At 53.6% G+C, this 14,878-nt stretch overlaps 1 protein-coding gene across 11 annotated transcripts in view; it reads left to right on the forward strand.

The window, feature by feature from the left end:
* Positions 1–14,506, forward strand: part of RAP1GAP2 (RAP1 GTPase activating protein 2) — an 83,733-nt gene extending 69,227 nt beyond the window's left edge. For 9 of the 11 annotated variants that reach the window (XM_040532433.1, XM_040532432.1, XM_040532431.1 and 6 more), the window contains 13 exons: positions 511–640; positions 868–1,023; positions 1,755–1,826; positions 2,138–2,224; positions 2,495–2,629; positions 5,881–6,018; positions 6,412–6,530; positions 6,860–6,973; positions 7,417–7,534; positions 7,783–7,909; positions 9,044–9,123; positions 9,530–9,568; positions 10,367–14,506. In XM_040532433.1, coding sequence (XP_040388367.1) covers positions 511–640; positions 868–1,023; positions 1,755–1,826; positions 2,138–2,224; positions 2,495–2,629; positions 5,881–6,018; positions 6,412–6,530; positions 6,860–6,973; positions 7,417–7,534; positions 7,783–7,909; positions 9,044–9,123; positions 9,530–9,538 — 1,285 coding nt within the window. In that variant the 3' untranslated portion in view covers positions 9,539–9,568; positions 10,367–14,506. The remainder of the gene's footprint in view (positions 1–510; positions 641–867; positions 1,024–1,754; positions 1,827–2,137; positions 2,225–2,494; positions 2,630–5,880; positions 6,019–6,411; positions 6,531–6,859; positions 6,974–7,416; positions 7,535–7,782; positions 7,910–9,043; positions 9,124–9,529; positions 9,569–10,366) is intronic. The other 2 variants (XM_040532430.1, XM_040532425.1) reach the window with 1 other exon arrangement.
* The last annotated feature ends 372 nt before the right edge of the window (positions 14,507–14,878 follow it).

Consider the following 14,878-nt stretch of genomic DNA (forward strand, 5'->3'; position numbering starts at 1 on the left):
TTATTCATGAGCAGCACAAAGAAGAAGCAAATATAGCCTTGGCTTGTTTTTCAAAATTGGGGGAGTTTTTCAGAAAAATTGGAACTGCCAAGAGAGATCTTCCTTTCCTGCAGTTTGGAGGGGATATCTGGTGATACTCAGCTGTAAATGAGAGACTTCATGGAAGCACACGCCATGTTGAGCGCTGTGCCGCGGGGTCAGGTTCAGCAGATTTGGGCTGGGAGCAGCTGTACGGTGCTCGGCCTCATGGCCGCTGCGGATGCCCACGGCTGGTGCCAGCTCTGAGCCCGTCGCTGTTACCGCGTTGCCTGCCCTGAGCTCCAGACTGGTACCAGGATGCTCGGTTACAATATATGACACATGATTTGTTCTTTCCCATTTGCTAGCTACTAGATAAAGATAAATGAGCTGGTTTGTTCTATCACCTTGTCCCTGACAACCGCCTGTAGGCTTTGGTAAGCTTTCAATTAATATTTCTTCATTTCTCCCTGACTTTCTCTTCGTTTCTAGTTTTCGAGGAGGCCTGGATGTCAGCCACGGGCAGACGGGGGCCGAGTCTGTGTACACCATGTTCAGGGACAGGGAGATCATGTTTCACGTCTCTACAAAGCTGCCTTTTACTGAAGGAGATACGCAGCAGGTAAGAGATGTACAGACGCCTTCCAGCAGTCATGTGCCAGTGCTACAGCCGTGTGGGAGCTGTGATCTACCCAGTACCGGAACCGCAGAAGTCCATGCTCCAGAGCACCCTGACCCCTGGTGAAGGCTGCGGCTGCCTGTGCTCCCGATTTGCAGGAGCCTGCACACACAGCACTGATGTGGCAGAGCTGCCTGCTTTTACCAACCACGTTTTCCCTTTCCGCTCAGCTGCAGAGGAAGAGACACATTGGCAATGACATTGTGGCAATTATCTTTCAAGAAGAGAACACGCCGTTCGTCCCAGACATGATTGCCTCCAATTTCTTGCACGCCTACATTGTTGTACAGGTGGAAAACCCCGAGACAGATAACACATCCTACAAGGTAGGGGGAATCTCAACTTGCACGTGTTGATGTTTGCTTTGGCCCCAGGCATGAGATGCTGCCCGTGGAGCTCTGCTCACTGTCACGGATGTCTTTGTTTCCTCTGCAGGCACTTCACGCCCAGCTCACTTGTATGTGTGTTGTTTGTATGTAACTGTGTAGTAGGACAGATTTAAATTCCAAATTTCACATTCACTTATGTGTGCTCAGTGATATATACATAACTGGAGTATGTATATATTGAATGTACATATAAATATTTGTGTGTATATACGTATGTACTATTACATAGTGTGTGTATACATACTCAAGTGCATGTATAAAATATATGCACATGTAGTAGCATGCTCATTTATTAAGAATTTTGGACTTTTTACTAAGGATTTTTTGACTAAATACTTGAATAAACCTCAGGACAGCTCATGCCCTCCTAAACACAGCACTCAAGTGTGGGTAGCAAAAACCCTGCTCTCCCTCCGTTTTCCATCAGGAGGTCAGTAGAACATCATATTTCAAGCTGAAAGCACACCACTTAGGGCCATGAATGAAAACAAAATTCATAGGAAGTAAATGTAAAGAGCACTGCAGTCAGTCCTGCCCCGTCAGCTCTGGGTGCCACTGTCGGCGAGCGGGGACACCTCTGCCAGGCTGGGAGCATCACCCGGGGCGCAGGGGCTGCACTGGGTGCTGCCCTCGTGCCCCTGCCCCACCGGCTCCTCCTGGCCCTGCAGGTCTCCGTCACGGCCCGTGAGGACGTCCCCTCCTTTGGCCCGCCACTGCCGAGCCCGCCGGTGTTTCAGAAGGTGAGACACGGGTCCGAAAGCGTGTGCCAAGTCAGCAGGAATATATGTGTGTGCCCAGGATGCTTCAAAGCATGCCCTGTTGGGGGAAACGTGATTTGTGAGTTTTACACATTATTGGTAGGGAGGACCGTGGGTCTGTGGCAAGGCAGGAGGCTGTGCACGGTGCATCATCGTGCAGCATCACCCCTGCAGGGTGGCAGCTGCGGCTCCCCGGGGCACTGCTCGTTGTTGGGTCTGTAGGGTTATGCTACCAGAATTGCCAGGAGCAGTACGATGGCTGGTATTCAGCCTTGCCTCTCTTGCTCCCCCAGAGCCCCGAGTTCAGGGAGTTCCTGCTGACCAAGCTCATCAATGCTGAGAACGCCTGCTGCAAGTCAGACAAGTTTGCAAAGCTGGAGGTAACGCTCACTGCCTTCTGCCTTGTGCCACCCCAAACTGCCCTATAGCACCCTGCAACACCCCGTACCATCCCGAACCACCCCCTACCACCCCGTGGTGCTCTGTGCGAGGGCTGGGAGGTGTGCGGCAGGGTGCAGAGGGCTCTCCATTTCTCCTCCCAAACTGCTCTTCCTGGCACTGAGCCAGGCCAGCACTCGCCAGCAGCGCAAGCAGGCGGGCGTCCTCGTGCCCGAGGCCGGTCCCCGGCTGAGCCGGCTGTCACTCCCCAGGACCGAACGCGTGCCGCCTTGCTGGACAACCTGCACGACGAGCTCCACGGGCACACCCAGACCATGCTGGGGCTGGGGCCTGAGGAGGACAAACTGGAGAACGGAGGGCATGGAGGCTTTCTGGAATCATTCAAGGTAAGCCCCAGTCCCTAGCCAAAAGCAAGGTTAAAACGTGCTGGGGGTGGGCAAAACATCTTCGGGGCTGAGCACCGGGCGTGCTGCGCTGCGGGTGGGCGGCTGGTGGGAGGCAGCTGGTGTCAAGCACAACAGGAGCCGCAGTGAGAGGTGCTGGGTGCCGAGGGAGGGAAGGTGCTGCTATGCCAGGGTGAAGGTGTAGGATGGGTGTAAGTGGGGACAGCAGAAGAGTGAACTGGGAAAAAGAAGAAAGAAATGAACAACCTGGAGGAAATTCTGGGTGACCGTTCCAGGTACGGACACTGATCTGTGAGTTAGCAGGGAACAGCCCTGGTAAAGGAGGGAAGGCTTTTGGACAATGTCCCTGGGCAGCAGCCATGGCCAGAAGCCTCTTGCAAGGGCTTCTGTAAGACAGTGATGGGGAGTCGCTGGGAAGGACCTGCCCCCTGAACCGGCTGTGTACAGGGGGTGATGCATGGAGCGCCCGGCTGGGGCTCCCCATCCCCATGGTGGGTGACGCCTATGCCCTGGCTCTGGGCACACATCTCCTCCGCACCTCTCCCTGTCCCGCTCCAGGTGGCTTTGGCCACAGCTGTGGCAGGGATGGCCGCTGGTGCCGTGGTGTCCCTTGCTGCAGTGGGCAGGGAGGGCTGCACAGGTGCAGTGCTGGAGACAACTCCTGGAGCTGTGCTATAGGCACAGCTTTCTCTTTATCATAGAGAAAGAGGCACTTGAAGGAGGTGAACCTCACCGTACCGCAGGCAGCTGTGGAGGTGGGATGAGCAGTGCTGAGGGGTTTTTTCTGGTCCCTCACTGAGGAGGGGGGTGGAGGCTCAGCTGTGTCCCGTGTAGGTACGAGATGGGCTGCAGAACCAGGGGTACCATGCAGTCGTCTGTCACAGCATACTTCCCGGTCTGAGACATCGATGTTAAATGATTGTTTTCTCACACACCTTTGTGTATGAGAAGGTGCACTTTGCTTTCTTGGCATTTCAGGGTGTCCTGGGGCGTGTGGTGCATCCAGCTGCTGGAGCTGGCTTGTGCTTGCCCTGCCACCTCGGGACCGCACTTCTGGGCTGCTTGCTAGCTTACCTCCTGCGCAGTTTGTTCCTGGAGTAAACGTGGGGCAGGGAAGTGGCAAGCACGGAGGGCTGGGAGCAGGGCAAGACGCGATCTGCTCCATTTCTGTTTGCCCGTTGCATCACATCGGTGAGCCAGCCCTTGGCCTGCTCCTTCCTGGCCTCTCCGTGGGCACTGTGGCTCTCGGAGTGCTGGCCCTCGGGGACATGCCGTACACGAAGCGGTGCCGGGGCGAGGGGCTGTGCCGGGCGGCAGGTGGGTGCTGGGAGCACCACAGGGCTCTGTGGCTTCGGCAGTGCCAAGAAGGGACCTTCCTCCCTGCATGTCGTGGGCAGCCAGGGCGGCTGGCAGCAGAACGACCTGCTGCTTTCACTTGCAGACACTGACAAATTTTGTACGAGTTGCTGATCCTAATAAATCCAGTCTGATGGACGCTTGCTTGCAGTTCGTTACTCGAGGGGCAGGAGGGGCTGAGCGCGGGGCTGCTGGGGACACCGTGGTCCCTGTGCAAGCTGGGCTCTGCAGGGTGCAGCAGAGTTCGGTACCTGTGGGGTTTTACAACTGGCTGAAGCTGGCAGCAAAGTGGTGCCCGTGCACCATGGGATGCAGTGCTGGATGCCTTCAGAAATATGCCCCTTGCTGGCTAGTTCCCTCTGACATCTCTTTACCTTGAGCTGTCATTGAATGGGTTGGAGAAGAATGTAGCCATGGCATGATAGATAGCACAGCAGAAATTCAGAAGGTAATAGCTGCAAAGGAAAACTTTACTGTAATTGGCACACTGGTATCATAGTCCAGTTTGGTCTCCAGTTACTATGGTGACTACAGTAATTAAAATAAGTGTATAGATTTTTTTTTAACTTGTGCATTTCACTGTTGCTTTTCATAGTGTGTGCCAGACTTTCAAAAGATCTCGTGGTCTTATTTGTAAGTGCTCAGGACAACAACTGAGAGAAGGCTTTAAAAATAGCTCAGGTCCTGTTTAAGCATCCAAAATGAGTGTTCAGATTTACAAAAGGTCTCTGCCTCCAGTATGCGCAGCTCTGGTTACCACAGTTTTGAGTCAAAACACATTAAAGTTGTCCTCATTCCCTGCTTGTGTAATTCATGCTCACAGAGCCGTGCCTTTGGTCCTTTTTCTGGCGGACTTGGAACACTTCACATCCCTTTGTGTTCACACCAAGCACAGCACCACTCTGGTCTCTGTCAGCGGATTGGAGCCAGCACCTGGTCTGGAGAGAGCAAGGGCACCAGACCTTGTCGTGGGAACTTCTTCCTGATAACCAGCCTACACCAAAATCGGCACAGATGTCTCAGGCCTTCTGGGAGAAGGCTGTGGTTTGCTGAATAGCATGGTGCCGAAGGCTGCATGGGAATGCAGCCAGCCTCCCAGCCTTGAGAGTGGGTTAAAAAGCATGTCTGGAGAAAGCATGTCTGGAGCTGCACGGAGCAAGGAGCGCAGAAAGGGCACTGCTGGGTCTGGAGGGATGAAGGCTGAGGAGCAGCCACAGGCTGCAGCTGCTGGCAGCTGCCACAGGGACACGGCTCAGCTCTCCTCCATGACCACTGCAGAGACGAGCGGGCCAAATGAGCAGCAGAAGCACTTTGGGCGGGTTGTGTTTATCAAGCATAAGCGTGCTGAAGACCAGAAACACTTGTGCTGATGAGGATGTGAAGCCTCCACCACTGTGATGTTTAGGGGCTGGTAGACGGACCTGTCAGCAGTGCAGGCAGCAGGGAGGGCTGGGGGCTCCTTGCAGACCCTTCTGCTCCGAATCCAGGGAGAGGTGCTGGGGTGTGCACACGAATGCAGCTGTACAGCTGGGCTGCAGCTGCCGTTCCTCGGGGAGTTTTGGAAGGTTGTGCACACGTGGGGCAGGAGCCAGGGCTCCGGGGCTTGTCCTGGCCCTGCCGCCGCACTCAGCCCTGGCATCCCGTGACTGCGGGATGAACCCCACCCCGGTGCCCGCACAGCTCCTGCCGCTGCCGAAGCAGACGCTGCTGGCACGTGGCAGCGCTGCGGGCAGTGCTGGCGCTGCGGGGTGAAGCAGAAGGCAGGCTGCAAGCCGGTGTGCTTCTGCTGGGGCAGGGCCTGGGGCTGGGGAGGCTTTGGGCTGCAGCAGGTCCCCATGTGGTGGTGACCCGCTGTCCCCTGTCCCTCGCGGCCACAGAGAGCCATCCGGGTGCGCAGCCACTCCATGGAGACGATGGTGGGCAGCCAAAAGAAGCACCACGGCAGTGGCATCCCGGGCAGCCTGAGTGGGGGCATCGCGCACAACAGCGGAGAGGTGACCAAGACCACCTTCTCGGTGAGCACGGCCGCGTGGCCCTACGTCCTGCTGTCCCTCTGTCTGTCCATCCCTCCCTCCCTGTCCCAGCAGGGCGCTGCACCCTGCTGGTGTCGTGTGGCAGTCGCCTGAGCAGGCAGAGAACAAAAGGGCAAGGAGAGGATCTGGGCACAGCATGCGTTTGTGTGTGTTGTTCGAATCAGGTTTGTTTTGTGGAAGAACCAGAAGATTGGCTTCCTGTTATTTTTTAGCCCCAAAGTACATAGAAGATGTAAAAGAAATTCTGGTATTACACGTTTTCTAGATGTGCAGGCTGAGAATTGTGAGCAGCATAATTCCTAGTAGGATGTTTGGGCTCTGGAGTTCCCAGGACGGAGCTCTGCTCCCTGAACGTGGGCTGTTTCCTTCTTTCAGCCCCCCGTTCCAGCAGCCACAGCCAAGAACCAGTCGAGGAGTCCCATCAAGCGCCGGTCGGGGCTGTTCCCCCGCCTGCACACGGGGTCTGAGAGCCAGTCGGAGAGCAGGACAAGGTGGTAAGTTCGACATTGTCCTGGTTGCTGAGGTCAGAAATGCCCAGTACGTGTTAAACATTGCAGGAGCTGTTGGCTGGTGCTGGAGGCCTTGCAGTGTGTCTGGGGTGTTGTAACCCCCCTTTTCCACACCAGCCAGCCACAAGGGCTTCTTCTGCCACGTTCAAAGCTATGGTGTCATGGATGCCTTCTCTCTGTTTTATATCAAAGCAGTGGTATCCAAAGAGCATCTGTTACTCTTACAGCTTAGCATTTGGTGCTAGGAATATAATTTGACCATCCATTTTAAGTCTCTTGTGTAACTCACGCAGCCTGTTTTTTTGTGCCCTCAGTGACAGTGTTTCCGGAGCCCAGAAGACACCAGATGTGGGACATTCATCACAAGAGATGAAATCTGAAACCTCATCCAACCCCAGCTCCCCTGAAATATGCCCCAACAAAGACAGGTGAGCAGAACAGAGCTCAGTCCTCCTCTGAGCTCAAATTCCTGCAAGCCCCTGTGTAGCTAACAGCCATCAGGGACTGTTGAACAAAATCTTCAGGTCTTAGTATAAATAAGTTTGATATTAAGGGATAAAAAAAAGATCCTGGTGATTCATGCACACAGCTCCTTTATGGTCTGAAAATAGCCATCTTTAAAAAAGAACAGCAGCAAGGAACGGTATTTGACAGGAGTTGTCCAAAACCAGGCACAGGAGCAGGCACATGGTGTGGAGTTAGCCAGGCCCTCATGTTTCTGCTGGTGACACTGGCCAGCTGCTTTGTCCCACCGTCTGGGGGGTTTGCTCTTAGCAGCACCCCGAGCAGCTGGTCCCCGCGGTGCCCACGAGGCGCTCAGCTCTGCCTGCAGCAGCCATGTCATTTCCTTCCGCATCACTTTGTCTCCTAGGCCATTCATCAAGCTGAAGGAGAACGGGAGGTCAAACATCTCGCGCTCCTCCTCGAGCACCAGCAGCTTCAGCAGCACGGCGGGGGAGAGCGAGACGCTGGAGGAGTACGACAGCGTGGTAGGCACCAGCCCCTGCGCCTCCTGCTCCTGGGCTCACACAGCCGGAGCTCTGCGGGTTCCTCGGCAGCCCTGGGTCCCTGGGTGCTGCCTGGCAGGGCAGGAGGCTGGCGTGCAGGAGGTCTGCTCCGGAGCACAAGCCTTCCTGGGGGCTCTCTGATGAGCACGGCTGTAACGAGACGTGAGCAGAGCCCTGGGACAAAAGCTTGCTGCAGGAGATGGAGCTGTGCCTCGCTCTCTCCCATGCAGGGAAGCCAGCCATCCACGGCATCGCCCTTCAAGCAGGACGTGTTTGTCTACAGCGCATCGCCTGGCAGCGAGAGCCCGAGCATGGGGGCCGCGGCCACCCCAGTCATCATGAGCAGGAGCCCCACAGGTGGGTGTGGGGGCCATCCCCCCCGGGTGGGGAGGCAGCCCCAGAATCGCAGCAGCTGCCGGGCAGGGGCAGCAGGAGCGGCTGCGGGACACCGAGGGGTGGCTGAGCACCCCTAGGCTGCAGCCTGGCCCGGTATGCCAGGGGACATGGCTGTGGTGCTGGTGCTGTGCTTCCATGGGGAGTTCGCTTCCCTGCTAAGTCAGAGGTGGCTTCTGCGGTGGCTCTGTTTACTCCGGTCCCTCCTGATAGACATTTGCAGTAGTCTTGGAAACTCGCTGTCTCCAAGGAATGAGCCGTGACTCACAAATTATTTAATAAACGAACAGCATTCCTTGGGCCTGGCTCTATTGCCCCTGCTGCTAACTTAACTCTGCACTAATTCCATCCATTTTAGTCAGACAATTAGCAAAGTGAGGCACAAGTCGACATGAGCAAAATCAGGCCCTTTGTTAGTGCAGCGCGGCGGTGACGACACTGCTCTGCTCCGGGAGCCCTGGGGTGTCTGCAGCGTCTCGTCTGCTCCTCGCCTGTGCATCACAATGCTTTAATTTCCCCCTGCACTGTGGTCCTGCCGGAAGGAACCACGATTCAAAGGAAAACGCACATCATGAACTTAGGAGCTCTTTGCGAAATAGACAGAGCTGCAAATCCACTGTTAACAGCTCAGTAACTGGGAACAGCTCAGGAGAAAAACTAAGCTGGAAAATGCAGTCTGGCTTGCTTGCTTTTTGTATCCCAGCACCCCACAAGTCCTCCTCCTTATTTTATTAGCGAATTTCTGAATGGGTAAAACAGCCTCTTTTAATGCTTAAGTGTTTATTTTGCATTTTTCCTGCCAAGAGCATTGAAATCCACCCATACTTATATGGATCAGTCATTTGTTGTAGCCTTTTCAGTGGCATTTCCAGTAGAAACACTGTGAAATGTAATTAAGCCTCAATTTATTCCATCAAAAACACTTAATGTACAGATTTTGCCAAACATTCAGCCAAGATAGACTAAATATTGTAACATTGGTGACAATCTATTAAAGTGCCTGGCTGCTGCGCTGGTAGCACAGCAGTCAGCACTACAGCTTCAACAAACGGGCTTGCTCGTGGATTAGTACTATTTTTGCTTTCCCTCACCCTTCAGCAGATATAAAGAACAGAAACTCTCCAAGGTCAAATCTGAAGTTCCGCTTCGACAAGCTCAGCCACGGCAGCTCCAGCACGGTAGGTGCTGCGGCTCCCAGGGGGGTGTGCAGGGCCGCATCCTGCCCTGCCCGGCCGTGGGGCGGGGGCAGAGCCCGCCTGGGGCAGGGCCGGGCTCGTGCAGGTCTGCGTGGGAACACTGAGGGTGACAGAGATGGGACATCCCTGGAGGAACAGCCCTGCTCCTCCAGGCCGGTAGGGCACGGCTGTGCAGCACGGGGCAGCCTCTCCGTGCTGGCAGGGTGCAGCGCAGGGCACGGCCGGTGGCAGCCCCTGGTGTGGTGCGTCCCACCTCCCCTGCCCCTGCTGCGGCGCTGGTGCTGCTGTGGGTCCTGCTGAGAATAAATACAGGAGATGCGGGGAGGAGGGCTTGGTGACTTCTGGTGCCTTTTTTTGCAACTCAGCCGTATTCTGGTTTTTCATTTAGAGCCACTAGCAGGAGAAAGAAGTCAAGAACTTTTCAGCGGTAAGTGTTTCTAACACTGTTGTGCACAGTGATTCATCTCATCTGTGGTCAAATGTGTATCCTTTAGTGATAGCCCACATTGACCAATTGCAGTGTTTACTATTAAATAAGTGATCAATAATATGTCTTAAAGCATCCTAAATGCTTTTGTAAGATGAAGGCAGCACTGACTGAGAAAAACAGCAGTATTTAATGATGGGAATGGTTGGTGCCCCTCAGTGCCACCACGTAGCAGTATGTATTTCTGGGGTGCTTCTGGTTCCCCATGGCAGTTCTGCCACCTGCTTTCAGGGACGTTGCTGCATGGCCGCAGTGGCTGCCCTGAGTCCTGCCGGGGACAGGGGCAGCCAGACCCTTGCTTCCACCCTGCAGCTCTACCAGTGCCCGTGCGAGTTTTCGTGCCTGGAGGCATTTACAAGTTTGTTTCCTGGTTCTCCCACAGGCTTGAGTTCCTGCAGTCTGTCTTGTCATGCAATTCATGGTATTTGTTAGGAAGTTCGTAGCTGAGCAGAAGTGCCCACAAAACTTAAAAGGAGAGGAAATTCCATTTCCAAAAGCACTGGTTTCAAAAAGCCCCAGTTTTCACCCATCACCCGAGTCTCCTCCTCTCCCTGCCTGGGGTCACTTAGTGCCTCTGAGAGGATGGGCACTGCCACGCCACTGCCACACCGGCACCCCACCATATGGCTTTAGCTCCTTCCCTGGGGCTGGCACATCATAGCCACCACTTCAGGGATATCTTTAGGAGTGAGAATATTCAAAACCTCTGACGCTTTTATCCTTTTTCTTTGTTTTCAGAGAATTTTTGTTCCAGTAAAGGGAAAACTATTCACCACCCAGTGGGAACGCGCACGCCCTGCACTAACAGCGAGGTCCCCTCGCCGCTGCAGCTGAACCCTGCGCCGGGAGGAAGCCGTCACCGTCACCATCACCGTGCAGCCGCTCCTGTCCTCTGGCAGAGACCCAGCCACCCTGCCCCAGCCGATGGCGTTGCTAGCTCAAGGGCACTCTGCCCCCTGCCCCAGGAGACTCCTGCCCACCTACCCCACGTCCCCCCTGCAGTGCCGGGTGTGCTGCGGCGCTGGGGCCAGGTGAGTGCCATGCCTCTGCCCCAGTGGGAGACCCGCACCCTGCGGCTGGGGCACCAGCACTAGCCTCCCCCTGAGGCTGGCCTGCCCATCCCAGGGTGCGGGAGGGAGGCCAGGCGGACCCCCCACGAGGTTTGGGGGTCTCCTCCCTGTATGTGTAGTATCAGTGCGGAAACACTTTCTTTTTGTATTTTTCCTTTTGGAAGGGCAGGCGGTCAGGGCACAGTTAGGGGTTTCAGCGGCGGGCGGTTGCGGTGGCTTTCTCCCCATTGTTGCTCTCCTCTGCCAAGGGTCGGGAGGCAGCAGGGCAATGCTGCCTGGCACAGGGCTGGCGGGGCAGCAGCACAGGACCTCATGAGCTGCCTTCTCTTCTCCTCCCGACCAGCTCTGCTCCTTGGGTTGCAAATTTTCAAGGCAAATGCAGCCTCGTGTCCCGTGCCTCCTCAGGTGCTGGCACAGGAGGCAGCTGGGGTTGACTTGTCCTCTCTTGGCAGCTCAGGAGATGGCTTAGGTGGCCTCTGTGTTTTTTCGCTGACCAAAACTCCAAGCATGGGCCTGGAAAAGATTAACCAAAGCTAAAGCTGTACTATAACTAAATACTAAAACTGGCACTTGGAGTGGATTTATCCTGTGGGCTCTGCCTTATCCTGTGTGTTAGCTTGCCAGGCAAACATGCATAAAGCGCCAGTGATTTTTGATGGCATTGGGCTTTACCCCTTGCAGAATTTGTCCCTCTGCTTTTGAACATGCTTTTGTTTACTTTAAAAGAAGAGGATTATGAGTTCTGGAAGGTGACTTCCCTATAACGCCCTTTTCCAAAAAATACCTCTCTAATCATGCCACAGAAGTCCCTTTGCTCTTATGGAGCTTTGTCTAAAGTTTACTGAAGTCTGTCCGCTAATTTCAGGATGCTCATAGATTTCCCTTATGGATTTTTTTAAATAATACACTGCAGTGCTGCAGAAGTGCAGCACTGCATCTTGCCATAATCCATAATCTTTGCAAAAAACACCCCATGAAATAAGGTTCTTGATTTCAAGTGAAAACTGTTTTGTCAGTTCACGATTCCCAATGAAAACAAAACTTCGAGTGCCAAAGTTAATCTTAAACAGCAGGAGCTCAGAGGGGCACAAGTGTGTCTGAGCAGCTGGCCTGGTGGCTGCGGTGATGCGCAGGGCGAGGGCTTGTGGCAGAAACCCACTGCCCCTGCCCCACCTCCTCCCACCTGGGCCAGAGCAAAACCAAGCTGATCCGAACCGGCTGTGCTGAATGAGGCTCTGCGTGGTACTGGGAAACAACTGGAATGTGTGCTCCAAATGGGTGCTCCCACTTGTGTGTGTGATTTGCACATTTGAATAGAAAAGGCTGTAGCCCTCATGGGAGAGGAATCAGGTTAAAGAAGGAACCACATTGCGGAAAAAGCAGAGAATGCTTTCGCAGGCATTGAGCGTGCTGTGGAGGATCAGTAAATACAAATAACCAGCAATGATGACACTCCCTCATGCTTTCAGTGAGTTGCTTTTAAATAACATTTAAATCTTGAGATTTTCTTTGAAAGAGGAAAAGCACAACGCATTTAGCCCGGTCTGCAGCTAGCTCTGGATGTCTCAGGTTCCAGATACTTTGCTGTTCAGTTCTGCTGTCTGATGATGCTTCAGTAGCACTTTTAAGCCCATCCCCAGTTCTTCCTCTTAGAAACTTGGTCTGGTTTTCTTATGCCCTGCAGTGAAATACTGACTGGTGCAAAACCTTGTTTTGAGGGTCTGTTTTTGTTTGTTCATTTGTTTTTCTCCTATGAAGTTGCTTGATTCTATAGATGTCATCATTCGCATGGGTGTTGATCTCTGTGAGATCTTTCAGCAGAAGATGCAGTGGCTACTCTTGTCTGGGTTTTTCATTTCTGAGTTGTTTTTTTTTTTCTTTTTTCTCACTTGAAACTGTGACTTTCCTTTTTGACCTAGGTCAATTTGTAGAATTATTAGAAGGTGGTTAAAAGGCACGCAGGACAGTTTGAAGCTCCAGGGAGAGAGATGCAACGTGTTAGATGTGTCCTGAACCGTTCCAACCGGCTGGGATGGCAGCAGGGCCGGGCAGACAAGGTCTGCCAGCTGCTCCTATTCTTCCTGGGGCAGTTTCAAAAGTGCTGCTCAGAACTGGCTGTAAAACCAGCTGCAAGATCCTAAATAACAATGGGCTTTTAAAGCTCCTGTCCCAGCCAAGCTCTAGTGCAGCTTCTGCCTATCTGCCCTGCCCTGCAGCCCTGTGCAGCATCCCTTTCAGTTCTGGGATTGTCCTAGGTCACCCTGCAGCAGCGCTGGGGACTGCTGAGCAGTTGTGTTCAACCTCGGAGGCATTTGCACTCCAGCACGGGGTGAAGATGTTCCTGCATATATATTGCAAAATGTTTTGTGCTTATATGTGACACACACACATACATATACATATATATATATATAACAGAAAGGATCTCTTGCTGACACTAACTGGTGGGGCAGTGCACGTCAGAGCTCGGCAGCTCCTGCCTACTGCTGGTGCTGGTGCTCTGCGGCACGGAGGAGCCCAGCATGGGGCTGCTGGGGGCTGCCCAGGAGGCCTCGGGGCCGCTGCTCCACAGGCTCAGCAGTCGCAGCCCAGGGCTTAGGGCTGCAGCAGGGATGCCCAGTGTCTGAGCCTCGGGGCAGCGGTTTGCCTGTCCCGTCTGCACTGTTTACATGCACGCAGCTCATACCAAACTCAGAAATGATGCTGCACAGCGAACACCGGAGGTAGGACCGCAGCTCGGGGAGGCTCAGGGGGAGTTCCCGGCTCTGTAGGACAGGTCTCTGCTGTCCGGGTGTTTGCTTCCCTTTTTCCCTGGATTTCGGTGCCCTGGTTACTCCTGCTGCACCCTGCCTCCTGCTTGGCACAGACTTGCTGGCTACCCTGCTGAGGGGCAGGCCCAGGCCCAGGCCCAGTTCTGCCTCCCAGGACCAGTGTCAGGGCTCAGGGCTGTGCCATGCACGCCACAAGCCTGCAGGGATGTGTTGCAGTCCCTCGTGCGCATCCCTGCCCACCCCACAGCCCCCCGGGGCACTGCAGGGCCCGTCCTAAGGGCGAGGGTGCGCGGGAGGCGCCAGCACCACCGGCCTCCTTGAGGGCTCCCCCAAGCCAAGCACAGGGTTATGCTCAAGCACAACGTGAAAGTGCTTTTTTTTCTGGGTGAAGAGTGAGGGTGCTAAGCACAGAGTCAGTTTCTTTCCAGGGTTTTGGGGGTCTTCAGGAATGGCAGCTGAAGGGGCCAGGTTACTTCCTTGACATAACTGGGCTTGTTAACCCTGACTGAGGATCTGGCTCAGAGGTTTCTCGGCTGTCTTTGTCTTGACTGCAAGAGGTGGTTAGCACTGATAACTGCTCTTAAAGGCAGTGGCTGGTGTCAGAGCTCAGCACCTCTGCAGATCACACCTTGCACTCATGCTGCTTTGCTTATGTTCCAACTCTGTCCACTAGAGCTGGTCAAGAAGCTCTCATTTCTGAATCTTAGAGCATGCTTTCATTATGTTTTAATGAATGTAGCACTGCGTATACCCTGCAAAGGAAAATGCTGAATTTATATCATTAGAATGTGAAGAGAGTTTATAGAGTGAAAAAAAAATCTTGAAGAAATGTATCTGACAAAAGTTTATTTTTTATGTAGAGAGGCGGTGCTTTGTAGTTCCTGGTGGCCTATGTCTGTTGTAAATAATGTACATTTAATTTATTGCTATGGTAGCAGATTGTATTTGTTATGTATAAAACTAAAGGTTCACAAATGTATATTTTGTTGCTTAAATGTGTCTTTGCAAAATTCACAATAAATAACATATTTTGTGTCTGTATGTGTACTATGTTGTGTATGTCCATGAAGGGACAGCTTTAGCTGAGCTCCTTGGGGACAGTCTGGGGTCTTTATATCCCTGTGAAAACCACGCAATGGCATAGACTGGGGCTGAGCTGTTACTGAGTTGGGTAAGATCAAATAAAGTTATGATCCAAAGCAGAAGAGTACCAGAGTGTAAGAAGGTGCAGATCAGGACATCTCTGCTGGTCTTAGTGACGCTAGGACCAGGTCAACAGGCAAGGATCCAGCATCTGTTCCCCACGCATCGGAGTTTCCATCAAGTGACCTGTGCTGTCTGAGCTGGAGTCAGTGTATGCCTACTATAAGCCATGCAGTGACAGAGTTAGAACTAAAACCTGTTCCTGT

The sequence above is a fragment of the Cygnus olor genome, chromosome 20, assembly GCF_009769625.2.
Source record: "Cygnus olor isolate bCygOlo1 chromosome 20, bCygOlo1.pri.v2, whole genome shotgun sequence".
Classification (NCBI taxonomy): Eukaryota; Metazoa; Chordata; class Aves; order Anseriformes; family Anatidae; genus Cygnus; species Cygnus olor.